The 27,804-nt window shown below is 38.1% G+C and overlaps 2 protein-coding genes across 2 annotated transcripts in view; one reads left to right on the top strand and one right to left on the bottom strand.

Moving 5' to 3' along the window:
- Positions 1-27,804, bottom strand: part of PARP9 (poly(ADP-ribose) polymerase family member 9) — a 357,437-nt gene that overhangs the window by 285,660 nt on the left and 43,973 nt on the right. The window lies entirely within an intron of this gene.
- The window catches only part of SLC49A4 (solute carrier family 49 member 4), an 87,607-nt gene that overhangs the window by 27,633 nt on the left and 32,170 nt on the right, over positions 1-27,804 (top strand). The window contains exons 4-5 of the mRNA XM_066347406.1: positions 7,474-7,603; positions 13,218-13,326. Of these exons, the coding sequence (XP_066203503.1) occupies positions 7,474-7,603; positions 13,218-13,326 (239 nt within the window). The remainder of the gene's footprint in view (positions 1-7,473; positions 7,604-13,217; positions 13,327-27,804) is intronic.

Genomic DNA, 27,804 nt, shown 5'->3' on the forward strand with positions numbered 1-27,804 from the left:
AAACTAAACATCATGATCAACAGTAAAAAACAGTAGTTAAACATCTATTGGTAGGAGTTAAACCCATTTATTTTTTCCATTGCAGTTTCCCCTTTCTTGGCCATGTTCTCTAATCTGACAAACCTAAGTCACCCACAGTTTATTCTTCTCTTCATTTCTTACTCTCTGTATGTTTAGTCTATTAATAAGGGATAATGACCTTTCCAAAACATTCTCTTAGGTCCTTTTTCTTTATTTTTAGCGTCAAGCCGTAGTCCACTCTTCCCTCACAGTCTCCTGCAGATCTCCTTAAATATACTCCCTTTCCCCATATGCCTGTTTATTATTTCCTTCTGCATTCAGAAAACTTTTGATAAGTGGTGTTTTTTGTTGTTGTTTTTTTACAAAGACAGAGAGAGAATCAGAGAGAGGGATAGATAAGGACAGACAGACAGGAACAAAGAGAGATGAGAAGCATCAATCATCAGTTTTTCATTGCGACACCTTAGTTGTTCATTGATTGGTTTCTCATATGTGCCTTGATGGGGGGGCTACAGCAGACCAAGTAACCCCTTGCTCGAGCCAGCGACCTTGGGTCCAAGCTGGTGAGCTTTGCTCAAACCAGATGAGCCCACGCTCAAGCTGGCGACCTCGGGGTCTCGAACCTGGGTCCTCCATATCCCAGTTCGATGCTCTATCTACTGCGCCACCGCCTGGTCAGGCCAATAAGTGTTTATTATATATCAGCCACTGTGCTAAGCACTGGAAATAGGTAAGATCACTAATGAGATGGTTGTAATACAAATAAGAGGTATACAGATCTTGGAAGGGCTTGCCAGTCTGAGTGTGGAAAGAGTTTGTGGAGTCAGTGAAGGCTTCACTAAGATTGTAATTAGCAAAATTAAGAATTTCATAGGAGTTCACCAAATGTTTAAGTGAGTTAGGGTATCATGTATAGAAAGAAGGAACAGCAACTGCAAAGGCAGAGAAAGTATGAGAGAGCCCAGTATGTCTAGAGAGCTGCATGTAATTAGGTGTGGCTACAGGATATAAATATGTATGTCTGGGTGTAGGTAGCAAGTGGCAGAAAACGAGGCTACAAAGACATGGAACTACATTATAATAAGCTTTGTATTAATTTATTTACTTATTAATTTAACAACTATATTTTGAGTTCCTATGTGTATGTCACAGTGCTAGGCACTGAGGTAAACATGGTTCCTTCTTCATGGAACTTACAGTGTCCCAAGGGATACAGACAGGTAAACAAACAGTTATAAAAGAGGGGGTAAGTGCTGTAACCAGAGGCCTACACCTGCCCTGAGAGCTCAAGGGGGAACCCCTAACTCAGATGTCAGAGGTCAAGTAGAGCTTCCTGGAGATGAAGCATCATGGTTGGAACCTGAAGGATGGCAGGGAGCTCACCAGGTACAGTGGGCAGCGAGAAGAATACACTAGAGAGAGAGCCGTGCAGGAGAAGCCCAGTAAGGGGATAGAGCCTGCTACATTCAAGTAACTTAGAGCCTAGAGTGGCTGAGATCTGGTGACAGATGAAGCTAGAGAGGTAAGCCAGTCCCTGCAAGCCTTCTAAACACAGCTGAAGGATTTGAAATTCACCATGTGGCAGCAGTGGCCCTACTCTGAAGGATCTTACCCTAAAGAGTTACATGATGTGACTTACATTTCAAAATATGGTTTGCAGGGAATAAAAGTAAAAACAGAAATGGTGGCAGTACAGAAAGCATTTAAAACTCCTGTAGACACCTTACTCTTTAAAGAAAAAGAAATTGAAATGTAAAAATAAATAAGTAAATAAATAAAACTGAAAGCAGGTGAAAATAATTTTAAACTTTATTTTGGTTATATCATTCTTCTTATTGAAAACTTAAGCAATTATTGTAGCTTCAAATGACTGGATTTTAAGCACTTTTAGGTATAGCAGATAACCGAGTTATTTCATCATTGTTTTTATGTTTGCCAATCTGTCTTCCTGAAATGTCCCATAAACCTTCATTCCATTAAAAATATTTGCTAGAATTTTTATTTTAAAACATTAGTGACCTCTTCTTATTATTATTAATTTTAATGGGGTGACGTTGATAAATCAGGGTACATATGTTCAGAGAAAACATTTCCAGGTAATTTTGACATTTGATTATGTTGTATACCCATCACCCACATTAGTGACTCTTAAACTAAATTAATCCAAACAAAGACATTAGGCTAATAGACCAATATTAGAAATATAGACCCACAGTCCTGGAAAAATACTAACAACCCAAATCTAGCAACATGTAAGAAGGCTTATGCACCATGACCAAATAGCACTTATTCCTGGAATGCAAGGTTGATTGAACATTCAAAACTCAACTAATGCAAGATGTCATATTAATAGATAATGGAGAAAAGCCACGTGATCATGTTAATAGATGGGGGAGCATTTGACAAATCCTACACCCTTTCAAGATAAAAACACTCAACAAATCAGAAATAGAGACAGGAACTCCCTCAACCTAATAAAGGGCAGGTATGAAAAATCCACAGATAAGGTTGTAGCTATTGCTCAAAGACTGAATGCATTCCCCCTGAGATCAGAAATAAGACAAGGATGTCCACGCTTGCTATGTTTACTAAACATTGTGCTAAAGGTTCTAGCCAGGATGACTGAGTAAGAAAATGAAATAGGAAATGATCCTAAAGAAGTAAAGCTATCTCTATGGAAAATGGCATGATTGTGTATATAGAAAATACTCTGCAATCCATTAAAAACATATTAGATCTAAAAAAACAAGTTCAGTAAGAATGAACACAAGTCTATCCTAAAAATAAGTTTTAGAATGCAAGATTAATATATTAAAAAATCAGCCTGACCAGGCAGTGGCACAGTGGATTAGAGCGTCGGACTGGGATGCAGAAGACCCAGGTTCGAGACCCCGAGGTCGCCAGCTTGAGCATGAGCTCATCTGGTTTGAGCAAAAATTCACCAGCTTGGACCCAAGGTCGCTGGCTGGAGCAAGGGGTTACTCGGTCTGCTGAAGGCCCGCGGTCAAGGCGCATGTGAGAAAGCAATCAATGAACAACTAAGGTGTTGCAATGCACAACGAAAAACTAATGATTGATGCTTCTCATCTCTCCATTCCTGCCTGCCTGTTCCTATCTATCCCTCTCTCTGACTCTCTCTCTGTCTCTGTAAAAAATTAAAAAAAATTAAAAAACAAAACAAAACAAACAAACAAAAAAAAATCAACTGTACTTCTATACATTAGCAATGAACAATCCAGACATGAAATTAGGGAAACTATGCAATTTATAATAGCCTCAAAAAAATAAAATATTTGGGAATAAAGTTTTAAAAATAAGTGTAAAACTTTCACTCTGAAGACTATAAAACACTGTTGAAAGAAATTAAAGAAGATCTAAGTAAATGGGAAGACATCACATGTTTAATTAGTGGGAAATTTAGTATTGTGAGGATGCTAATATCCTCAAATTTATCTACAAATTCAATACAATCCCAATTAATATTTGGCTGCCTTTGTTGCAGAAATTGACAAGCTGATCCTAAAATTTATGTGGAAATGCAAAGGATTCAGAATAACCAAAACAATCTTAAGAAAGAACAAAGTTGGAGAACTCACACTTTCCAATTTCAAACTGCAAATTCATGCTAATCAAAACAGCATTATACTGACATAAAGATAAACATATAAATCAATGGAACAGAAGTGAGATTCCAAAAAATAAACCATCGCATTATGGTCAATTCACTTTTCACAAGGGTGCCAAGACTAAATTTCACCCTATGGGTGAAATAATAGTCTTTTCAACAAATAGTACTGGAATAACTGGATATCCACAAGCAAAATAATTCATTTTAACCCCTTCTTAAACCATACACAAAATGAACTCAAAGTGAATTGTAAATTAAATATGAGAACTAAAACTATAAACTCGAAAACATAGGAGTAAATCTTCATGACTTTGGATTAAGCAAAACCTTTTTATAAAAGACACCAAAATCACAAATGACGAAAGAAAAAATATGTAAATTGGATTTCATCAAAATTAAAACTTTTGTGCTTCAAAGGATACCATCAACAAAGTGAAAATACAGCCCACAGAATGGGAGAAAATAGTTGCAAATTACATATTTGATAAGGGACTATTATCCAGAATATAAATTTAAAAACTTACAGTTCAGCAACAGAAAGACAGCCCAATTAAAAAGGGGGCAAAGGTCTAAATAGACATTTCTCCAAAGAAGATATGCAAATGGCCAACAAGCACATGAAAAAAAAATGCTCACTGTCATTAGTCATTAGAAAAATGCAAATGAAAACCATAATGTCATAAACTTCACACACACTGATGGCTATAATCAGCAAAATGGAAAATAAGTGTTGGTGAGAAAGTGAAGTTATACATTGGAACCCTATACATTACTGGTAGGAACATAAAATGCCATTTTGGAAACATTTTGGTACTTCCTCAAAATGTTAAACATAAATTGCCATATGATCCAGCAATTTTATTTCTAGGTATATACCTAAGTGAGATAAAAACATGTTTATCTATGCAAGAACTTGTACATGAATGTTCATAGTAGCATTATTCATAATAGCCTAAAAGTAGAAACAGTCCAAATGTCTGTCAATTAAATGGATTAAAAAATGTGGTATATCAGGGGTCACGCTGGGAGCTGACCTTGGCCCAAGCCACTTGGTTGGGCATCCACTGATAGTGAAAGGTTCCTCATAGGCAGTTAGGTGCCAAAAGGCCCTGTGACACACAGATGGGGAAATCGAGGCACATTGTCTGTGCAACTTGCCCAAGTCTTTTTTCTGCTCACTCCCTTCAATAGCGTTCAGAAAATGAATTTAACAAAGGAAGGAAGATGGAGTAAGAATCAGGGTTGGTGCTTGGGTTTTCTGGCTCCTCCATTGTTTTCACTCTTCCCAGCAGCCAGCCTGTGCTGTGGGCAGTGTTTATCCTGACGAAAAGGCACTGTGTTTATTTTATGTAGGTCGAGTAACCCTCCTTTCCTACTTGCCAGAAACTCAGGTCCCTCCCTATCTACTGAATTTCTGAAAATATTTTGCAAATGTCCTCCCAGTTTCCAGACTTCCTGTGCTCACTCAGGATGAGAAAGGCGAGTCTAGGAACAGAACCAGGCTCTTAGGGATGAGGCCTCTGCTTGGGGAAAAAAACTTACACACCTTTCAAAAGGACCCTAAAGCAAACTGCACATCTGTCCTCTGCCTCCACAGGAGAGATCATTTGGAAAGGGCCCTTACTATGTATTTTTCTTCAATATTTCTGCTTGTGTTCTAAGCCCAACAGGAAAATGCTGACATTGGCCCAAGCCCTGAGAAGCCACAAAAACAAATCATACTGGTACCCAAACCAAGGGAGCTGTAACCGATGGGCTTGCTCTGAAAACTGTTTATATTTTAATTAATTCCACCTCAAACCTTACTTTTATCTATTTTCCCTATTCCTCTTAATAAACAGTGATTAAGCTAACAACAGGGAGAATATAAAAATGTGGTATATCCATTCAATGGAATATTACTTGGCAAAAAAAAAGAGTAAAGTACTGATACATGCTCCAACATGGATGAACCTTGAAAACATGCCAAGTGGAAGAGCCGCAAAGAACCACATGCATGATTCCATTTATAAGAAATGTCCATAATATTCTAATCCATAGACTCTGAAAGTAGATTAATGGTAGCCCAGGGCTAGGAGATTTGTATGGGCAATGGATACAGAGTTTCTTTTTGGGATGATGAAAAAGTTCTAACATTGATTGTGGTGATGGTTGCACAATTGTGAATATATTAAAAACCATTGAATTGTGCACTTTAAATGTGTGAATTGTATGTTATTTGAATTATATCTCAAGCTGCTTACAAAAATGCCAGGAGAAAGATGGGCAGAGAATATGAACAAGACAACCACAGAAGAAGAAATATAAGTGGCCAACAAGCATATGAAAAGTGCTTATTCATTGTTACTAATAAATAAAATAGCTATAAATTAAAACAATTCATTAACTTTTGTTGCTTCTCAGATTGACAAAGAATATATTATCTGTGGCTAAGTATTATAGGGATGTACCTTTTGGCCCTGGCTGGTTTGCTCAGTGGATAGAGTGTCACCCCAATGTATGATGTCCTGGGTTCCATCCTTGGTCAGGGCACACAGGAGAAGTGACCATGTGCTTCTCTTCCCCCCACCCCCTCCTTCTTGTCTCTCTCCTCCTCTCTTGCAGCCAGTGGTGTGATTGGTTCGGGCGTGAGCCCTGGGTGCTGAAGATGGCTTAGTATCAGTCGTCCCCAAACTACCGGCCCGCGGCCTGAGGCCATTTATCCAGCTCCCCCCCCCCCCGCACTTCCGGAAGGGGCACCTCTTTCATTGGTGGTCAGTGAGAGGAGCACTGTATGTGGCGGCCCTCCAACAGTCTGAGGGACAGTGAACTGGCCCCCTGTGTAAAAAGTTTGGGGACCCGTGGAAGCATCAACCCTACACAGGGGTTGCTGGGTGGATCCTGGTTGGGGTGCATACAGGAATCTATCTCCGCTCTTCTCACTTAAAAAAAAAAAAAGAAGGAATGTGCCTTTTGTTAAGACTATAACCCTACAATTAGAATTATCTTACTGAAAGGTTCTCTGGAAATAACTTAATCTAATCTTTTTATTGCCTAGAAAGAGTGATTCATCCAAGTTCCAAAAAGAGTTCATTCAAGTTAATTAATGGCATAGGCAAGTCTATACTTCTGGGCTTCCTGGGTTTTCTTCTGAATTAGGCAGTTAACAAAAGTTAGAACTTCTAGGAAAGTTCTCTGAAGAGAAAGATCTGGACATCTAGGAACTTTCCCTTCTGTGATACTGCCAAACTAAGATGTTCATTTTAGTTCTGATTGTTTATTCTACACGAGCTAGTCTTATGTTTATAAGTTTTGCTCTCTGTCTCTTGGTTGCTTATTTTGTGTGCTTTCCTATTTTATTCAAATGTCCCATATAGCCTGTAAATTGAGTCTGTCCTACATCAGAATATCATATCATTGATTAAACAGACCTTCTCCTCTGCTGTTCTTATCAATTTTCTCATATTCTTCATTTCTGAGGCTCCTGCTTTTTAGGCAGTCATCCTAGACCTGTTTCAAAATCACAGTTCAGTACTGTTGATTTTTAATATGTTTTCTCCATAGAGCAACTTTTGTTTACTGCCTCCGTCGTTTTGTCTTTATAGGGTACTGTAGTACCACCATACTTCATTGCTTATGGCATGACTCCTTACCTTCTGACATTTATATCTTCACACATTATCTTTCTCGCAGGACTGAGCTATTTTGGCTAGGTACTGTGTTTTACTTATCTTCATATGCCTAGGTCTTAGTTGATGCTCAATAAATATTGATTAGATAACTAATACTTGGAATATTGAATTTTTGTGTTGTCTGGTTAACGTTTTACTTGTTTTTTTCTTCAGAATTTGGAGTTGTCTGCTTACTGTTTTCTGCGACTCTAGCTTATTTCCCGTCCCGGCCTCCTCTTCCTCCCAGCGTTGCTGCAGCTAGCCAGCGGCTGAGTTATCGGCGGAGCTTTTGTAGACTATTAAGGTAAATAAATATACTTAGAATCACTGAGTGGTTTTAACGAGCACCTTGAAAATAATTTCACATTTATTTAAGATAATTTAAAATAGTAAATTTTTTTAGCAACCTGTTTATCAAGTTGTAAATAATTGATTTAAAAAATTGATTACATACTTTAGACGGACTACCAATCAGAAATCTATCTTAAAAAATTACCCAGAACAAGAACCTCTATAAATTTTTGTCTTCTCTCCATGCTACCTATATTGTTATTTACTTAATATTTTTAAAATCAGATCTTTTTTTTTTTAGCTGGAGGGAGAGAAGTGAGAGGAAAGTAGAGAGATGAGAAGCATCAGTTTGTAGTTGTATCACTTTATTTGCTCATTGATTGTTTCTCAGACGTGATTTGACCGGGGGGCTCCAGCCAAGTCAGTGACCCCTAGCTCAAGCCATCAACCTTGGGATCATGTCAATGATCCCATAATCAAGCCAGAGACCCAGTGTTCAAACTGGTGAGCCTGCACTCAAAGCCGGTGAGCCCGTGCTCAAGCTGGCGACCTCGGGGTTTCGAACCAGGGTCCTCAGTGTCCCAGGTTGACGCTGTACCCACTGCACCACCACTGGTCAAGCTCAGATCTTTCATTTAAATAATTTTCTTTTATAAGGAACCATATTACATAATAATAGTATCTCTGAAATCATAGATTTTATATGTTTATTATATTTTTCCTAATATGTAAATTCTTTCTATTCATTTTGTATTTCTTAATACACAAAATAAGCAAATGCTTGTCAATACAAAGTGAATGAAATAAATCATGTTTATACATCTCCAGTAAGATTATACTTTGAGAAACTAAATATTTTGTTGATATAATTTAAATGTAATGATTAAATTCTGTCCTGACAGCTCAAATGCTGTATAGTACTGAATTCGATTTTTTGACTATATGGATCATCACTGGTAATTATGATTTGTAATTGGGCCATTAGAACTTATCACTCAAAGTTTTTGCCCAGTTAGTTGTGGTAAGTATTTAGTGATTCATTATCAACTCCCTCTGGTTGGTTCTTTCTTTTCCATTCTTCCTCTGCCACCAGATGGTAAGTTCCTTGTCGAGAACTGTGTCTTTGGGCCCTCTATAGTAATATTGTCTAAAGGAATTATAATATGAACCATGTGCTAGGTAATTTTAAATTTTCTATTAGCTTCATTAAAAAAGGTAAAAATAAACAGATAAAAATTAATTTTAGCATCTTTTACTTAATCCAGTATATCTAAAATATTATTTTAACATATAAACTATGTTCAGAATTATTAATGAGATAATTTACATTCTTTTTATTCATATAAAATCTTTGGAATCTGGTATTTATTTTATTCTTACAGCGTATCTCAACTCAGATACTACATTTTCATTAGAAATACTTGGTCTGCATTAAAATTTTTTTTTTAATTAACAATTGACCAGTGTCTCTCATGTTGCACCATTTTATCTAAAGTTAAAAATAAGTACCTGCAATTTTTCAAGCCTGGAATCAACGCATCTCTGATATTATTTGAAAGGCTTTATATTCTACAGACAATTGTTGGGGCCTTAATTGAAGATCTCTTACTTCTGTAGAAACTTCATACAAAATTTAGAACATGTCTATTAATATTATCCACTTAATTATCTTAAAATTTTTTCATACAGCAGACATCATTTTGCCCTGCTACAGGAAATTGCAGTTGCCATTCATTGTGAAATTTGCAACGTATTTCCTTCCAGTCTCTTATTTTATTCAAATAAGAAAATTACAATGTTATATCGTTACATAAATCATATTTAAAACTGAGTTCATTTAGATAGCAAAAGAGATCAGTGACAGGTTATAAAACTAGAAGCCACACATAGGACAACATGCACATTACCGTAGTATCTTACCCAGTGCAGCAGTTAAAGTGAATTGTAGTTCTACCAAAAAAATAAAGTTGTATTTAAAATTAAAAATTAGTTCTCCAGTTGCACTAGCCACATTTCAAGTGTTCAGTAGCCACCCTAGTGGCTACCATGTTAGCGTAGCTAAATAATGTTATTTTTTTCAGACTTTGGTTCACAGACAAACTAATGTAGTAGATGGACTACCTTTAAAATAAAACAGTAGAATGTAATTAAATAGAATAGAAAATGTTAGTGCATCACTTAAAGTAATGATACATATCTTTTTTTAATACATATCTTTTGTGAGACTTTTGTTTCAGTTTATATGTATGTGTGTATGAGTAAGTCGCAAAGTAAAAGTATATTTGAGTACTGTAAAAGACTTTTGAAAACCATGTCTCTACAATACCTAGCACATTGTCTTCCATATAATAGGAAAAGAAAAAATATCAGTTAAACTGAATTATTATCAGTGGCACACATTTGTAAGATGACGGTAAAATGATAGTTTTTTTTTAATGCTGTTTAAGTTTTTTTTTTATGCCAAGCCAGAAATTAGATAACAGTTAGATAAAGCCAAAGAGGTAGGTTAGGGTCATATTATGCCATACTAATAATTTGGGACTATTCTGTGGGAAATGAAAGGTAATTGAAGGATTGATTTTAAGGTAAGGAGCCGTATAAAAGTTTGTTCTGACAAGAATAGACAACTTAAAATTACCGCTTGGACCACCCTCTGTTTGCTTCTAATCGTGCTAAAGTCAAGAGCTTTTTCTCTATTTAAATCATAAAGTGTAAGATCTTTCTTCTCTATTAAAAAAAACCTTGGCCCTGGCTGGGTGTCTCAGTGAATAGAGTGTCATCCTGGCGCACTGAGGTGTGGGTTCGATATCTGGTCAGGGCACATACAAGAAGCAACCAATGAGTGCACAGCTAAGTGGAACAAGTTGTTGCTTCCCTCTCTCTCCCTCCCTACCCCTCTTTCTCTCTCTCTCTTTTCTGCCCTCTCAGATCAATGCAAAGTTTTTAATGGGTAAATAAATAAATAGAAACCTATTTCACTAATGCCTGACATTCCTTGGTCTTTTCCCATATTCATCTGCTTACTCTGCACTGGCAGGCATCCCCAAACTATGGCCCGAGGGCCGCATGTGGCCCCCTGAGGCCATTTATCCAGCCCCCTGCCGCACTTCCGGAAGGGGCACCTCTTTCATTGGTGGTCAGTGAGAGGAGATTGTATGTGGCGGCCCTCCAACGGTCTGAGGGACAGTGAACTGGCCCCCTGTGTAAAAAGTTTGGGGACCCCTGCGAGTCTGCAGGATTGCTTGGTTCTACTCTCGGGCTCGCCAGGACGGTTCTTTGGACCTGGCATACTCTGTTCCCCTAGCCTACCAATGTCATTTTCTCTGGTCCTTCAAAGGACCCTGGTTTACTTCATTACTTCCTGGGTTAATTAGAATAACTGCTTTTCTAGACCTTAATTATATTAACTGGGGGGAAATCAATAGTTATGTGGCAGGGTTTCCACCACAATTATTTATTTGCTATTCATATGATTTCCACCTCTTAATATGCATTTACCTGTGTAACCTAATGTAAACATTTCTCTCCCTTTACATATATATTGGTTTGATGATGGCAACAGTTGTTTTTGCCTTACAAACATCAAGGGTGGAGAGTTCAGTTGAGCATGTTCCTCACTTCAGGACACATGAACACAATTATTCATTTATTTAGTTGTTCATTCTTTTATTCGTAGTTCCCACTCTCATCCCCCACCCTTCCCCTGCCCAGGCCACTTCTCAATTGTGATATTAGCACCCTGTTTTCAATATGTAGCTACAGTTAGTTCAACTGGTTCTTAGTACTCTGTGGTATAAAATTACCACATTTTATCTATCTACTCCCCCGGTACCCAGATTGCCTCCAGTTCATTGTTACCACAAATACTACTGCGGTGACAGCCTCGTATATATCACATTAGACCTGAGAATTTCTTTGGAAAATGGACCCAACAACAGGATTGTTGTTGCTTAATTTGTTAAGCTTAATTTGCCTCGTATTGCCAGATTGTTCTTAAAAAAAGGCCTGTGCTTATCTGCACTTCCATCAGCAGCGCCCATTTCCCTACATGCCCAGCAGACTTGATATTATCAATCTTCTCATCCTTTGCTAGTCTAATAGGTATAAACTACTGTGTCTTTAATTTGCATTTCAGGGTTATTAATACGTTTGAGACTCTCAGGACGTGATTATTTGCCTTTTAGGTTTCATCTACTGAATTCCTCTTCATAGTTTCTGCCCATTTCTTATGATTTACATATTCTAGGTATAAATTCCTTGTTGATTTAAGATTTTTAAATTTCAAATACTTATTCCCATTCTATCTACTAATTTTGTCCATGAATTCCTTAGTTAATCAATTTTCTGGTTTTATCTTTTTTGTTTAGGTTTTCAACCTACCCAGAATCCACCTTAGTAGGTGGTGTTAACTAGTGATGCAGGGTTTATTGGGTTTTTTTCCTCCACAAAATGAACTGGCACCATTTCCTAAACGGTTCTTAGCCCTTTTGCTTGTAGGGCCACCATTAGTGTATACTGAGCTTCTGTGACGTAGCTCCCTGTCTTCCTCCATTGTTCTCTTTGCTCTTGAGTCAGTCCCGTGCTATTTTTATTACTTTGATCATGTAATGTGTCTTAAAATCAGATGGGGCAAAGGCTTCCTTTTTCTTTTTTTTTTTCTTTTCTTTTTCTTAGAGAGAGGGATAGACAGGGACAGACAGACAGTAATGGAGAGAGACGAGAAGCATCAATCATTAGTTTTTTGTTGCGACACCTTCGTTGTTCATTGATTGCTTTCTCATATGTGCCTTGACCGCGGGCCTTCAGCAGACCAAGCAACCCCTTGCTAGAACCAGAGACCTTGGGTCCCAGCTGGTGAGCTTTTTGCTCGAGCCAGATGAGCTCGCGCTCAAGCTGGCGACCTCGGGGTCTCAAACCTGGCTCCTCTGCATCCCAGTTCAACACTCTATCCACTGCGCCACTGCCTGGTCAGGCTCATTTTTTTTTAAGGACATGTTTGCTTTCCAAGGACTTTTACTCTTCCATAGAAACTTTAGAGCATAGTTCTTGAGTTTCTAAAGAAATTCAACTGAAATTTTAATTGTGATTGTGTTGAATTTCTAGATTAATTTGGGGTCGATTGACAGCATGGACTGTCTCTCCATCTATTTAGATCTTCTTCTATTCTCTTAATTAGGCAAAAACTTGCCTCTTCCCCACTCCCTCAGATCTTGGGTCTTCCTGATTTATTCCTAGATATTTTATAGTTTAAAATTTTTAGTAGTTATTGTGAATGGTATCTACTTTTAATTATATTTTAAAAATTAAACTTTTTACTATGAGACAATTATAGATCCACAAGCAGATGTAAGAAATAACGCAGAAAGCCTGACCAGGTGGTTGCGCAGTGGATAGCGCACTGGACTGGGATGGAAAGGACCCAGGTTCAAAACCCCCAGGTCGCCAGCTTGAGTGTGGGGTTGCCAGCTTGAGTGTGGGATCATGGACATGACCCCAAGGTCGTTGGCTTGAGCAAGAGCTTGTCTTTTTTATTGTGATGTTCCAATTTTCAAATGACTGTTTTCATGAGTAAGAGTTTAAATTCTAGATTTTGACTCTCTAATAACATTTCCTTTCCTCTTTTACAGTAATTTTCGATTTTTGATGATTGCTTTAGCATACGCCATACCACTTGGTGTATTTGCTGGCTGGTCCGGAGTTCTGGACTTAATTTTAACACCAGTGCATGTCAGCCAGGTAAGCATTTTATTTCTTTATATGCTGTAGGTATTTTTAGTTCATTTAAATTATAAATGTTGTCTACATGTTCTCGGTTTTAGTTTCAAGGCCTGGGTGAAACATTATTCTAAAATGTTATTGCAAAAGCAAGATTTCTATGAAATAGTTGTAAACAAGATTGATTTTTCCCCCTGGATTTTGTTAAGTAATGAATTTCCCATTTATTTGGCTATTATTTATAATAAACAGAAAAAATGAAGAAGAAAAATCTTAGCTTTGTTGACTCCACCCTTTATTCTTGCTTTATACTTAATAAAGATTAAGATCCTGTCATTGAATATATGACTATTCTTCCATCTGATTTCTCACTTTCTCTCTAGTCTCAGGGTAAGGCTATTTCATTTCTTTGAAAATAGCCATTTCACCTATATTCTTGATGCCATTTATTTCTTCCTTTTGCTTCATGGTAGAAAGGGGTAGAGAGATATGGAGGGGCAAATGGGAGAAATCCAGCACATTGGTCTGATACTCCTTTGTATAAGGAGACAATTTGTCCATTCTGGTTTGGTGAACATTTGTTTTGTTTTTGGGTTTGTTTTTTTTCTGAAGTGAGAAGCAGGGAAGCAGAGAGACAGACTCCCTCATATGCCCAACCTGGATCCACCTGGCATGCCCATCAGGGCGTGGTGCTCTGTCCATCCGGGGCATTGCTCCATTGCAGCAGGAGCCATTCTAGCACCTGAGGGAGAGGCCATGGAGCCATCCTCAGTGCCCGGGCCAACTTTGCTCCAGTGGAGCCTTGACAGTGGGAGGGGAAGAGAGAGACAGAGAGGAAGGAGGGGGGAAGGGTAGAGAAGCAAATGGACACTTTTCCTGTGTGCCCTGGCTGGGAATCAAACCTGGGACTTCCACACGCTGGGCTGACACTCTACCACTGAGCTAGCCGGCCAGGACTTTTTACAGTTTTTGACTGTTAAAAACAGTGCTCTGTGACCATTCTCATACATGTTTCTTAATGTATATCTATACACATTTCTGTTGGATATATAGCTAGGAATGGAATTTCTGGTTATAGTGTATGCCTAGTTTGATAGATGATGCCAGACATCCACCAAATGGTTGTATCAGGTTAAAGTCCCACCAGTACATGAAATTTCTCAATGTTCCACTTGACAAACTTGATCTTTTTAAATGTAGATATGCTGGCCCTGGCCAGTTAGCTCAGTGGATAGAGTGTTGGCTTGGCATATGGACGTCCCAGGTTTAATTCCTCATCAGGACACATGAGAAGTGATTGTCTACTTCTCTCCTCTCCCTCTCCCTCTCCCTCTTCTTTCCCTCTTCCTCTCCCACAGCCAGTGGCTTGTTTGGTTTTAGCGTTGGCCCCAGGCACTGAGCATAGCTCAACTGGTCAAGCACATCAACTTCAGGTGCTAAAAATAGCTCCATTGATTTGAGCATCAGTCCCAGACAGAGGTTGCCAGGTGGATCATGGCTGGAGCACATGCAGGAGTCTGTCTTACTATCTCCCCTCTTCTCACTTAAAAAAAAAAAAGGAAAAAAAGAAAGGAAAGTGGTGATCGGACAGTTGTATACCATCATAATGATATCTTTTTAAGTGTTTATTAGATATTTGTATATCCTTTTTTGTGATATACCCATTCACATCTTTTGTCCACTATTGGGCTTCCTTTCTTACTGATTTGTAAAGAAGAGAGCTGTGCAGAAGGGGCACCCCAGAAGACTGTGAGGTCCTCTGCAAGTTAGAAATATACTGCTCTTATAAAGAACTAAGCTACCAGAGGTTTAACAGAGAGACTGCTATGGGGTTGGAAGCAGAACAAATAATAGTAGAGGGCAAGCAATGCTGGACTCTTGGAGTTCTGGCCCAGCCAGAGTCAAAAGACCTAGTTAATATCTCGGGCTTCTCCTGAGACACCAGCAAGACCCAACTTTGGAATGGAGAACCATGCCCTAGATAGAGTAAGGCCTGTCCTACTTAGACCCCCCGTAAACAAAGCCTAAAACCAAGCCCCGACAAATATCTGCAGAGGAGGGACAATGTAGAGGCTGAGTCCCACCAAGTGAGAGGGGCTGGGAAACACCGTGGCTTCTGTTTCTCTGCTGTAATAAAGCACAAAATCAAGCCCACACAAGTTCAATGTGATCGTTTAATAATTGAACTGCCTACTAACATAAAAATCAACCATTTTAGCTTGACTGGTGGTGGCACATCCACCTGGGACGCTGAGGACTCAGGTTCAAAACTCCGAGGTTGCTAGCTTTAGCATGGATTCATCTGGCTTGTGTGCAGGCTCACCAGCTTGAACATGGTTGTTAAGCTTGAGTATGGGATCGTAGAGGTGATCCCATGGCCGCTGGCTTGAGCCCAAAGGTCGCTGCCTTGAAGCCCAAGGTTGCTGGCATGATCCCAAGGTTACTGGCTTGAGCAAGGGGTCACTGGCTCAGCTGGAGCTCCCCACTCCAGGCACATATGAGAAGCAAACAGTGAACAACTACAAGTGACTCACTATGAATTGATGCTTTTCATCTCTCCCTTCCTGTCTGTCTGTCTGTCTCTCTTTCTCGCCCACTAAAAAAAATAAAAATAAACATTTTAAATAAAGATGAAAGTATCTAAATCTTTATACTGTATTGTCCGTGACATATACGTTACAATTTTTTTAAACTTCAAAATATTAAACATACAAGAAACAGGAAAATGTGACCCATATTTTAAAAATAAAAAAACAAAATATATAGTCAATAGAAACCAACTTGGAGATAGTCTGGATGTTGGATTTAGCAGACAGAGACAGTAATTTAAGAGAGAAAGAGAGAGAGAACTCTTTGCTCCAAGTTCATAAATACATTTCTCCTGTGTAATCTTGAAGAACTGGGTTGTCCAGCACAGTAGCCACTAGCTACATGTGGCTGTTCAATTTGGAATTTAAATCAGTTGAAAAAAAATAAAAATTAAAAATTCACTTCCTCAATGGTACTAGCTTTTCAAGTGCTCAATAGCTACCTGTGAGTTGTGGCTCCCATGTTGGACAGTGCAGATACCTTACATTTCCGTCGTCACAGGAAGTTCTATTCGACAGTGCTGTTCTAGAAGCTTTGTCGTATTCGTGTCATATTTAAAGCGAGAATTTAATTCTATGCTTGTTATAAGGTAGGAGTTCATTTTTTCTCCCATTATAAATATTCATTAATCTAACATCAGTGTTTGAAAAGATCATGCTTTCCCCCTTATCCTCTGCCGTCTTTGTCATAATGAAGCGCTCTCACCTACATGAATGTGTTTCTAAACCATTGTTTTTCTCTAGTCTGTCTCTTTGTGCCAATACCAAATTGTAAGTATTCTAGTGTTACAAGTTTTGATATCTAGTAGAATAATACTTTTTATATGGATTTTGATATAAGTTTTTTAATCAGTAAATCAGTTTGAGAATTAACTTCTTTAAAATACTGTGTCTTCTAAACCATGATCGTTGTATTTCTCTTTATTTACTTAGGCCTTCATGTCTCTGAATAATGTTTTAGAATTTTCTGCAAAGGCGCCGTCTAAATATTTGTTAGGTTTATTACCAGGCATATGATACTTTTTGATGCTATTTTAATGGGTGATTTTTAAATTTTTATTTTCCCTTGGCTGGCATAATAGGAGTATATTTGATTTTTGTTAGTAACTAAAATTTTCTAAAAAGTTTTTAGAACCTTTTAACTCCATTTAACCATCTAGGATTTTTTGTGCTGTTGTTGTCATGTATTTTACACTGCTCAAGACATGATCATTGTTGTTCACACAGTCAGTATTTATTTATAGTCACTCTATATTTACCCATTTTGTTGTTTTTCATTCCTTTATCTTTAGTAAGCTATTTATGATTTTTCTTCTATCTGAAGAGCACCCACGTGCACATGCGTATGTGTGTGTTCGCAACAAATTCTCTCAAGGTTTGTTCTTTATTTTGATATGAAAATGTCTTTATTCTACCTTTATTTTTTAAGACTTTTTTTGTTCTTGGTTGGCAGTTATTTTCTTTTGTTTCTTCAAGAATACTTCATTTTCTTCTGGCTTCTGTTTTTCAACTGGAAGCTCTCAAATTATAAGTTTGTCTTTGGTTTCAACCGTTTTCCTGTGATGTAACTAAGTGATGATTTTTTAAAATTTGTGCTTAGGTCTGTAAGACTTCTTGAATATATGGCTTGATTCCTCTTACCAGTTTCTGAAAAATACTAGCCAATATCTCTTTAAAGTTTATGCTAAATTTTTTTCTAATTTCATATTTAGGAACTCTTAACTATATGTTATACCTTCATGTTGTATTCCTTATACCTCTTACTTTCTCTTCTGAATTCTTCATCCTTTCATCTTTCTTTGCTTCAGACTAGATATTTTACCTAGCCTTTCTTCCAACTCATTATTTTAGTTTTCATTTTAATGTTATTAAATTTATGTATGAGTTACTAATTTTATTTTTATTACAAAATTATTTAATACTTTTTTGAAGTTTCTAAAATTCTGTATAAATGCTTGAGCTTGTCTTTTTTTTTAAACTCTTTAAAATAGTTATTTAAAGTCTGTATCTCATAATTCCTTCATCTGGATCCCCTGTGGGTCTTTTTATATTTGTGGTATTCATTGATGTTTTCTTACCTCCTTATGTGTTCTGTTATTTTTTTTTTAATTTTATTTTTTTAATGGGGTGACATCAATAAATCAGGATACATATATTCAAAGATAACAAGTCCAGGTTATCTTGTCGTTCAATTATGTTGCATACCCACCACCCAAAGTCAGATTGTCCTCTGTCACCTTCTATCTTGTTTTCTTTGTGCCCCTCCCCACCCCCTATCCCTCTCCCATTCCCCCCTCCCCCCCGTAACCACCACACTCTTATAAATGTCTCTTAGTTTCACTATTATGTCTCACCTACGTATGGAATAATACAGTTCCTGTTTTTTTCTGATTTACTTATTTCGCTTCGTATCATGTTATCAAGATCCCACCATTTTGCTGTAAATGTTCCGATGTCATCATTTCTTATGGCTGAGTAGTATTCCATAGTGTATATGTGCCACATCTTTATCCAGTCATCTATTGATGGGCTTTTTGGTTGTTTCCATGTCCTGGCCACTGTGAACAACGCTGCAATAAACATGGGGCTGCATGTGTCTTTACGTATCAATGTTTCTGAGTTTTTGGGATATATACCCAATAGAGGGATTGCTGGGTCATAAGGTAGTTCTATTTTCAGTTTTTTGAGGAACCACCATATTTTCTTCCATAATGGTTGTACTACTTTACATTCCCACCAACAGTGTATGAGGGTTCCTTTTTCTCCACAGCCTCTCCAACATTTGCTGTTACCTGACTTGCTAATAACAGCTAATCGAACAGGTGTGAGGTGGTATCTCATTGCCGTTTTGATTTGCATTTCTCTAATAGCTAAAGAAGATGAGCATCTTTTCATATATCTGTTGGCCATTTGTATTTCTTCCTGGGAGAAGTGTCTATTCATATCCTCTTCCCATTTTTTTATTGGATTGTTTGTTTGTTTGTTGTTGAGTTTTATGAGTTCTTTGTATATTTTGGATATTAGGCCCTTATCTGAGCTGTCGTTTGAAAAAATCATTTCCCATTTAGTTGGCTTTCTGTTTATTTTGTTATCAGTTTCTCTTGCTGAGCAAAAACTTCTTAGTCTGATGTAGTCCCGTTCATTAATTTTTGCCTTCACTTCTCTTGCCATTGGAGTCAAATTCATAAAATGCTCTTTAAAACCCAGGTCCCTGAGTTGAGTACCTATGTCTTCTTCTATGTACTTAATTGTTTCAGGTCTTATGTTTAGATCTTTGATCCATTTTGAGTTAATTTTTGTACAGGGGGAGAGACTGTAGTCCAGTTTCATTCTTTTGCATGTGGCTTTCCAGTTTTCCCAGCACCATTTATTGAAGAGGCTTTCTTTTCTCCATTGTGTGTTGTTGGCCCCTTTATCAAAAATTATTTGACTATATGTATGTGGTTTTATTTCTGGACTTTCTATTCTGTTCCATTGGTCTGAGTGTCTATTTTTCTGCCAATACCATGCTGTTTTGATTGTCGTGGCCCTATAATAGAGTTTGAAGTCAGGTATTGAAATGCCCCCAGCTTCATTCTTTTTCTTTAGGATTGCTTTGGCTATTCGGGGTTTTTTATAGTTCCATATAAATCTGATGATTTTTTGCTCTATTTCTTTAAAAAATGTCATTGGAAGTTTGATGGGAATTGCATTAAATTTGTATATTGCTTTGGGTAATATAGCCATCTTGATTATATTTATTCTTCCTAGCCAAGAACAAGGTATATTCTTCCATCTCATTATATCTTTTTCGATTTCCCTTAACAATGTTTTATAGTTTTCATTATATAAGTCCTTTACATTCTTTGTTATGTTTATTCCTAAGTATTTTATTTTTTTTGTTGCAATCGTGAAGGGGATTATTCTTTTGAGTTCCTTCTCAGTTGTTTCATTGTTGGCATATAGAAAGGCTATTGACTTCTGTATGTTAATTTTGTATCCTGCGACCTTACTGTATTGGCTTATTGTTTCTAGTAGTCTTTTTGTGGATTCTTTGGGGTTTTCGATGTATAGTATCATATCATCTGCAAAAAGTGATACCTTTACTTCTTCTTTTCCGATATGGATGCCTTTTATTTCTTTGTCTTGTCTGATTGCTCTGGCTAGAACCTCTAGTACCACATTAAATAAGAGTGGAGAGAGTGGACAACCCTGTCTTGTTCCTGATTTAAGGGGGAAAGCCTTCAGTTTAGTGCCATTTAATATGATGTTAGCTGATGGTTTATCATATATGGCCTTTATCATGTTGAGATATTTTCCTTCTATACCCATTTTGTTGAGAGTCTTAAACATAAAATTGTGTTGTATTTTATCGAAAGCCTTTTCTGCGTCTATTGATAAGATCATGTGGTTTTTGTTCTTTGTTTTGTTGATATGGTGTATTACATTAACTGTTTTACGTATGTTGAACCATCCTTGAGATTCTGGGATGAATCCCACTTGATCATGATGTATTATTTTTTTAATATGTTGTTGTATTCGATTTGCTAGTATTTTGTTTAGTATTTTAGCATCTGTATTCATTAGAGATATTGGTCTGTAGTTTTCTTTTTTTGTGCCATCCTTGCCTGGTTTTGGTATGAGGGTTATGTTGGCTTCGTAAAATGTGTTTGGAAGTATTGCTTCTTCTTCAATTTTTTGGAAGACTTTGAGTAGAATAGGAACCAAGTCTTCTTTGAATGTTTGATAAAATTCGCTGGTATAGCCGTCAGGGCCTGGACTTTTATTTTTGGGGAGGTTTTTAATGGTTTTTTCTATTTCTTCTCTACTGATAGGTCTGTTTAGGCTTTCTGCTTCTTCTTGACTCAGTCTAGGAAGGTTGTATTTTTCTAGGAATTTATCCATTTCTTCTAGGTTGTTGAATTTAGTGGCATAAAGTTTTTCATAGTATTCTACAATAATTCTTTGTATATCTACGGTGTCCGTGGTGATTTCTCCTCTTTCATTTTGGATTTTGTTTATATGAGTTCTTTCTCTTTTTTCCTTGGTAGGTCTTGCCAAGGGTTTGTCAATTTTGTTGATCTTTTCAAAGAACCAGCTCCTTGTTCTATTAATTTTTTCTATAGTTTTTCTGTTCTCTAATTCATTTATTTCTGCTCTGATTTTTATTATCTCCTTTCTTCGGCTGGTTTTGGGTTGTCTTTGTTCTTCTTTTTCTAGTTCCTTAAGGTGTGAAGTTAAGTGGTTCACTTGGGCTCTCTCTTGTTTGTTCATATATGCCTGAAGTGATATGAACTTCCCTCTTATCACTGCTTTTGCTGCATCCCATAGATTCTGATATGTCGTATTGTCATTTTCATTAGTCTGTATATATCTTTTGATCTCTGCACTTATTTCTTCTTTGACCCATTCATTTTTTAAAAGTATGTTGTTTAGTTTTCACATTTTTGTGGGATTTTTTTCCTCTTTTTTGCAGTTGAATTCTAGTTTCAAGGCTTTATGATCAGAAAATATGCTTGGTACAACTTCAATTTTTCTGAATTTGCTGATGTTGTTTTTGTGGCCCAACATATGGTCAATTCTTGAGAATGATCCATGTACACTGGAGAAAAATGTATACTCAGTCACTTTGGGATGAAATGTCCTGTAGATGTCTATCATATCCAGGTGCTCTAGTGTTTTGTTTAAGGCCACTATGTCTTTGTTGATTCTCTGTTTGGATGACCGATCTAGAGCCGTCAGCGGTGTATTGAGGTCTCCAAGTATGATTGTATTTTTGTCAGTTTTTGTTTTAAGATCAATAAGTAGCTGTCTTATATATTTTGGTGCTCCTTGGTTTGGTGCATATATATTAAGAATTGTTATGTCTTCTTGATTCAGTGTCCCCTTAGCCATTATGAAATGGCCATTTTTGTCTCTGAGTACTTTTCCTGTCTTGTAGTCAGCATTATCCGATATGAGTATTGCTACACCTGCTTTTTTTTGGATGTTATTTGCTTGGAGTATTGTTTTCCAGCCTTTCACTTTGAATTTGTTTTTATCCTTGTTACTTAGATGAGTTTCCTGTAGGCAGCATACAGTTGGATTTTCTTTTTTAATCCATTCTGCTACTCTGTGCCTTTTTATTGGTGAGTTTAATCCGTTTACATTTAGTGTAATTATACTTGTGAGTTCCCTATTGCCATTTTATATCTTGCTTTCTGTTAGTTTTGTGTCTTGTTTGATCCTTCTCTTTTGTTTTTCTATCTTTTGTTTTTATTTGGTTGTATTCCATACATCTTTCCACTGTTGCTATCTTTTTTATCTCATGTGCTTCTGTGGTGGTTTTTTCAATGGTGGTTACCTTTGAATAATGAAAAGGGCCCCTACCCTGTTCATTGTAGCGAACTATTTTGTGAGTACTTTTGCACTCCATCGTCCTTTGCTACTGTTAATCTCCATCTTCTCCCCCTCTTTCTTTTTGTTGTTGTCACAGTTTAAATTTGGTTTTATTGTGTTCTTCTTGGAGCTTTTACTTGTGGCTCTGTTTTTTTTGTTCTTTGTATCTGATTGGAGAACCCCCTTTAGTAATTCCTGGAGTGGGGGTTTTCTGATGATAAATTCCCTCATCTTTTCTGTATCTGTGAATGTTTTTATTTCTCCTTCATATTTGAAGGATAGCTTTGATGGGTATAGTATTCGTGGCTGAAAGTTCCTCTCTTTCAGGACTTTAAATATTGGGGTCCACTCTCTTCTAGCTTGTAGGGTTTCTGCTGAGAAATCTGATGATAATCTAATGGGCCTTCCTTTATATGTTGTATTCTTCTTTTCCCTGGCTGCCTTGAGAATTTTTTCTTTGCTGTTGGTTTGTGTCAATTTCATTATGATATGCCTTGGAGTAGGTTTGTTGGGGTTAAGAAAACTTGGAGTTCTGTTTGCTTCTTGAACTTGAGGCTTTAGTTCTTTCCACAGGCTTGGGAAGTTCTCATCTATTATTTGTTTGAGTATGTTCTCCATTCCATTTTCTCTCTCTTCTCCCTCTGATATACCTATTATTCTTATGTTATTCTTTTTGATGGAGTCAGATAATTCTTGTAGGGCTATCTCATTTTTTTTAATTTTTGAGTCTCTTTCTTCTTCTCTCTGTTGTGCCTCAAGTTGCTTGTCTTCTATTTCACTAATCCTCTCTTCTATCTGACCTGTTCTATTAGCTAAGCTTGTTACTTCGTTTTTCAGCTCGTGAATTGAGTTTTTCATCTCTGTTTGATGTGTTTTTATAGTTTCAATTTCCTTGGACATATATTCTTTGTGTTCATTGAGTTGTTTTCTGAGCTCCCTAAATTGCCTTTCTGTGTTTTCTTGTATATCTCGGAGGATTTTTAGGATTTCTATCTTGAATTCTCTGTCATTTAGCTCCAAGGTTTCCAATATATTAAATTTTTTCTCCATAGATTTTTCCTCATCTAGCTGTGTTACCTCTCTTTCTTTTGTATCCATGATATTCGATTTTCTCTTCCTTAATGGCATCTGAGGGTGGTTTTGTTGATAGTATTAATGAGATTTAATAAAGAATAAAAAGTTTAAAAAAATAATAAAAAAAAATCGAAAAGAGTTTTTTTTTAAAAAAAATTAATAATGAAATAAAGAAAAATAAAATAAAATAAAAATTTAAAAAAAATAAAAAAATAATAAAAAAAGGAAATTATTCCCCCCCTCCTTTTTTCCTCTCCTCTCCTCTCCCCTCTTTCTTGATAAAATCTTGTGGTGGACTGTGAATTATAACAAACAATGCCTGTGATGTAGGGCCTGAATTGGGGAAAAGTAATAAGGGGGCAAAAAAAAAAAAAAAAAAAAAAAAGAAAAAAGAAAAAAAAAAAAAAAGAGCGTATGGACCCACAAAAAGCAAATAAGGAAAAAATTTGGGTCAAGAATAAAATGATTTGCTTTTAGATGTTGGTTGTCTAAGAGTTATGATGAGAGGATTAAGAAGAAAACGGAAAAATGGGGGGACAAATTAAAAAATTACTATTGTATTTAGTGGAATAAGAACTAGATAATATGGAGAGCCAGGGATGGGAGCACTGCTAGTGAGTTAAAAGGGTGAAGTAAAAACCCCCCAAAATGCCACAAACATAAGTTTGAGTCCCAGATAAGATAATTTGTTTGTTATTGAGGTTTGAATGAGAGGAGATGTAAAGGAGAAAGGAAGAAACTAATATAGAGGGAGAAAAGAAAGAGAGAGAGAGAAAAAAAAAGAGGGAACCACTAAAAGAAGAAAAAAGAAAGGAGAGAGAGAGAGAGAGAGTTAAGGGTTTTGGAGTGCAACCCTCATAGAGAGAAAGGAAGACAAAAGAAAAGATAATGGGAGATGTAACACTTATGGGTAGTGTAGTTCAAGGAGAGGAGAGAGTAAGACCGGTAGAGAGTTAATCGGCCAAATTGGAGGAGGAAAAAAAAAGTATCAAGAATGAAGATAAGAGAAACAAACGAACAAATATAATAAAATGGGATAGGTTATAAAGTCTGCAGATTATTCTTGATTTTGAGAGGTTATCTTCTTGCTTTTTCTTTTCTCTCCCTCTTCCTGGTCGGTGACTCTGTACCCCGGGTTTTGCCCCTTTGCCACACTCAGGTGGAGGTTTGCAGTTGATAAGTCTCTATGGCAATGTCATGTATTGTGCTTTAGTCTCGTTGGCAGTCGAGGCTATTAGCATTTATAGGCTCCGACAGTGAGAGAGTCCGTGTTCCTGGAGCCTTTCTCCTAGTCTTTCCTTCCTCAATTAGTAGCCTGATAATCCAGCTATGGGGTTGCTGCTGCCTCTGCCTGGATAGTAAGAGGCTCAAAGAGCTGGCAACTCCCCACTCTATTTCCACTCAGCACAGGGCTCTGGGTAAGGCTCAGTCAGTCAGAGCTGCTAGCATAATCAGGCGGGCTTTCCGGCCATTCAAAGACTTCTGGCTCTGCCACTCTGTCCGGTAACACAAGCGGGCGCCCACTTCCGGGGCGCTTGGAGGAAACTCTCACTCACTGGCTGCGCGCGCAGACCAGGATATCCGGCCAGCAGTCTCACGCTCTGAGTGAAACCCCCAACCGCAGGGAAAAGTTGCAGCGTTGGAATTGAGTCTCGGTCCGTCCCCGTGCGCGGCTTTTGCAAGGCGCTGGGGCGGCCCGAGATTCCGCTTTGGCCCACACAAAGGCCCCTGACTCTGCCCCTCTGTGCGATAACACGGGCGCGCACTGCCGAGGCACTCGGAGCAATCGCTCACTCCTTATCTGCGCGCGCAAACCAGGATATGAGGCCGGCCGCGTTTCCCTCTGAGTGAAACACCCTCCAGTACGGAAAATCTCCACCGTTGGAATTAGTTCTCACTCCCTCCCGTGCGTGGCTTTCCCAGGGCGCTGGGGCTGCCCAGAGACTCTGCCCTCGGCCCACAGAAAGGCCTCTGACCCTGCCTCTCCGTGGGGCAACACGGGCACCCACTTCCGGGGCTTAGGAAGAAATCTCTCGCCCACTAACTGCGCACCAACCAGGAGACCGGGTAAAATGTCCGCGCCGCTTGTCTTTCTTTGTTTGGGTTTGGCGCGAGTGTTAGCTTATATTGCCCGGGTTGCCACAGGATCAGATTTTCCTTGGCTTGGATCTCTGTGCCACAGCCTGGTTCGGCCGTTTGTGTCGCGGCCTGGATGTATTCACCCCCTTTGCCCGCCTCAGTTTCTATATTCACAGTTACCAGAGAAAGCCGCCCTGTTTAGGTTAGTGAGGAAGGCGGAGCATTTCTTACTCCCTATTTCCTTCGGGGTTTGGTTATATATTTAGCCAATTTTTCACTCAATCATACCTTTGGGTGTATTGCGAAGCATCTGGAAGCTCCAAGTATAGGTTTTTCTGTTTCTGGTTGAAGATCTTGTTGAGTTTTGGGGGAGATTTATCGGTATCGCTTCCTACCCCGCCATTACTCTGACGTCATCTTCTTGTTCTGTTATTTTTGACTGAGTGCTAGACATAGCACTATTGAAAAGTTGTAGAGATAATTTAAGTTTCAAGATGATGATTTTTCTCCAAAAAGAACTTATGTTTTTTTCTTGCAGGAGTCTAGGGATCACTTAATCCAGTTCCAGGGATTGGGGTTATTTAAAGCTGGGCTTCAGTCCCTCAGAATACTGTTTCCAGGTTACAGTACTCTTATGTATAGTTCTTCAGAGTCCCCAGCTAAAGACTGGGATTTTTTACAAGGCCACCCACCCCACAGTAAGCCTCGAACTTGTTTTTTCTTTCCTATGTCAATGAGGCTGTTGATAACTTCTCATCCCCTTAGCCAGCTTTCCTAAAACCAGCAGAAAGCCCCCCAAGGGAAAGTATCCCCCAAAACCATCTCTCTGGATTTCCTTCCCATTCGACAATGTGTTTCCATAATTATGGGTTACCTTCTTGGCTTTCTGATATATTACATATATTTTCTCCCAATTTCTCTAGTTCTCAACCGGGATATCAGTCCAAATTACATAGTATACCTTCACCATAGGAAGTAAAGCCTTCATTAATTTCCTAACCTATTTTTCTGGATACAGGTATTTCAAGCATGCTCACTTTCTGTTTTGTTTTGTTTTGTGACAGAAACAGAGAAAGGGACAGGTAGGGACAGACAGACAGAAAGGAGAGAGATGAGAAGCATCATTGCTTTGTTGCGGTTCCTTAATTGTTTATTGATTGCTTTCTTATATGTGCCTTGACTGGGCGGCTACAGCAGAGCGAGTAATCTTTTGCTCAAGCCAGCGACCTTGGGCTTAAGCCAGCAACTTTGGGCTTCAAACCAGTGACCTTTTTGACTCAAACCAGTGACCTATGTCATGTCTGTGATCCCATGCTCAAGTGAGTGACCCCATGCTCAAGCTGGTAAGCCTGCACTAAAACTGGCAACCTTGGTGTTTTGAACCTGGGTCCTCTGCATCCCATTCCAATGCTCTATCCACTGCACCACCACCTGGTCAGGCAAGCATGCTCACTTTCAAGAAGAAAAAGTGTAGCACTTATTTAAATGGCTCCGATTTTGCAGATATTATGCTTCATCTTCTAAATCATAAGAAGCTCTTCTAAGTATCTGTCTCTGTACAAACTCTAAGAAATACAGAGACCATGAATCACTCTAGCTATTAAATAAAGCAAAATTTAAAATTAAATGAAAGCCAAAAAATCAAAACAAAGAAAAAATTTTTAATTAATTATTGTGTAGAATGTTATGCACTAAAGCAAATGTCATGAACCCAGGGAGCAGAAAAGCACAAAATGGCCGGAAAGGACCAGGGTCAGTACGGTCAGATGCATAGTGGTTCTTAGTCTGTCCCAGGACTCCGCTCACCTACGAGATAGACGGACATGTTTGTGGAAACCTAATAGCATTATGTGGGCTTTAGACAATGGATGCTAAATACTCTGCGAGGAGAGAGGCAGTTCTGCAGAACAGAGATTCTCTTGTTCCAAATGCCAGTGGTGTAAAAAATAAAGCTAAACTAAGCTTCGGGGTATTTGCTTTCTCTGGAGAGCATTTATCTCTGCTCTGCCACCAAGCACTGGTACAACAAAGGATTCATGTAAATCCCAAAATTCTGAGACTTAAGAAGAAATCCATTTCTCACTCACACAGCAATCTACGACAGTTTGCTTAATAATCTAGGACAGCTGTTCACAGTTTGGGCTGATCTTTTCCTCACACTGATTTAGAGACCTGGAATGCTTCCACTTTGCAGCTCTTCTGTCTCCTAGGGCCTTGTCATTGTAGGATCTGGGTGACCACATCTGGATTCCAGTTGGCAGGAAGGGAAAGAAAGCATGGAGGAGGCATGTAACTGTGCTCCTAGAGTTGGCACACTTCACTCTGCCTGCTTCCATTAATGAGAGCTTAGTCACATAGTCACAGGTAACTGAGTAGGGGCTGGGACACGTAATCTAGCTAA

This window comes from Saccopteryx leptura, chromosome 8 (genome assembly GCF_036850995.1).
Source record: "Saccopteryx leptura isolate mSacLep1 chromosome 8, mSacLep1_pri_phased_curated, whole genome shotgun sequence".
NCBI classification, from domain to species: Eukaryota; Metazoa; Chordata; class Mammalia; order Chiroptera; family Emballonuridae; genus Saccopteryx; species Saccopteryx leptura.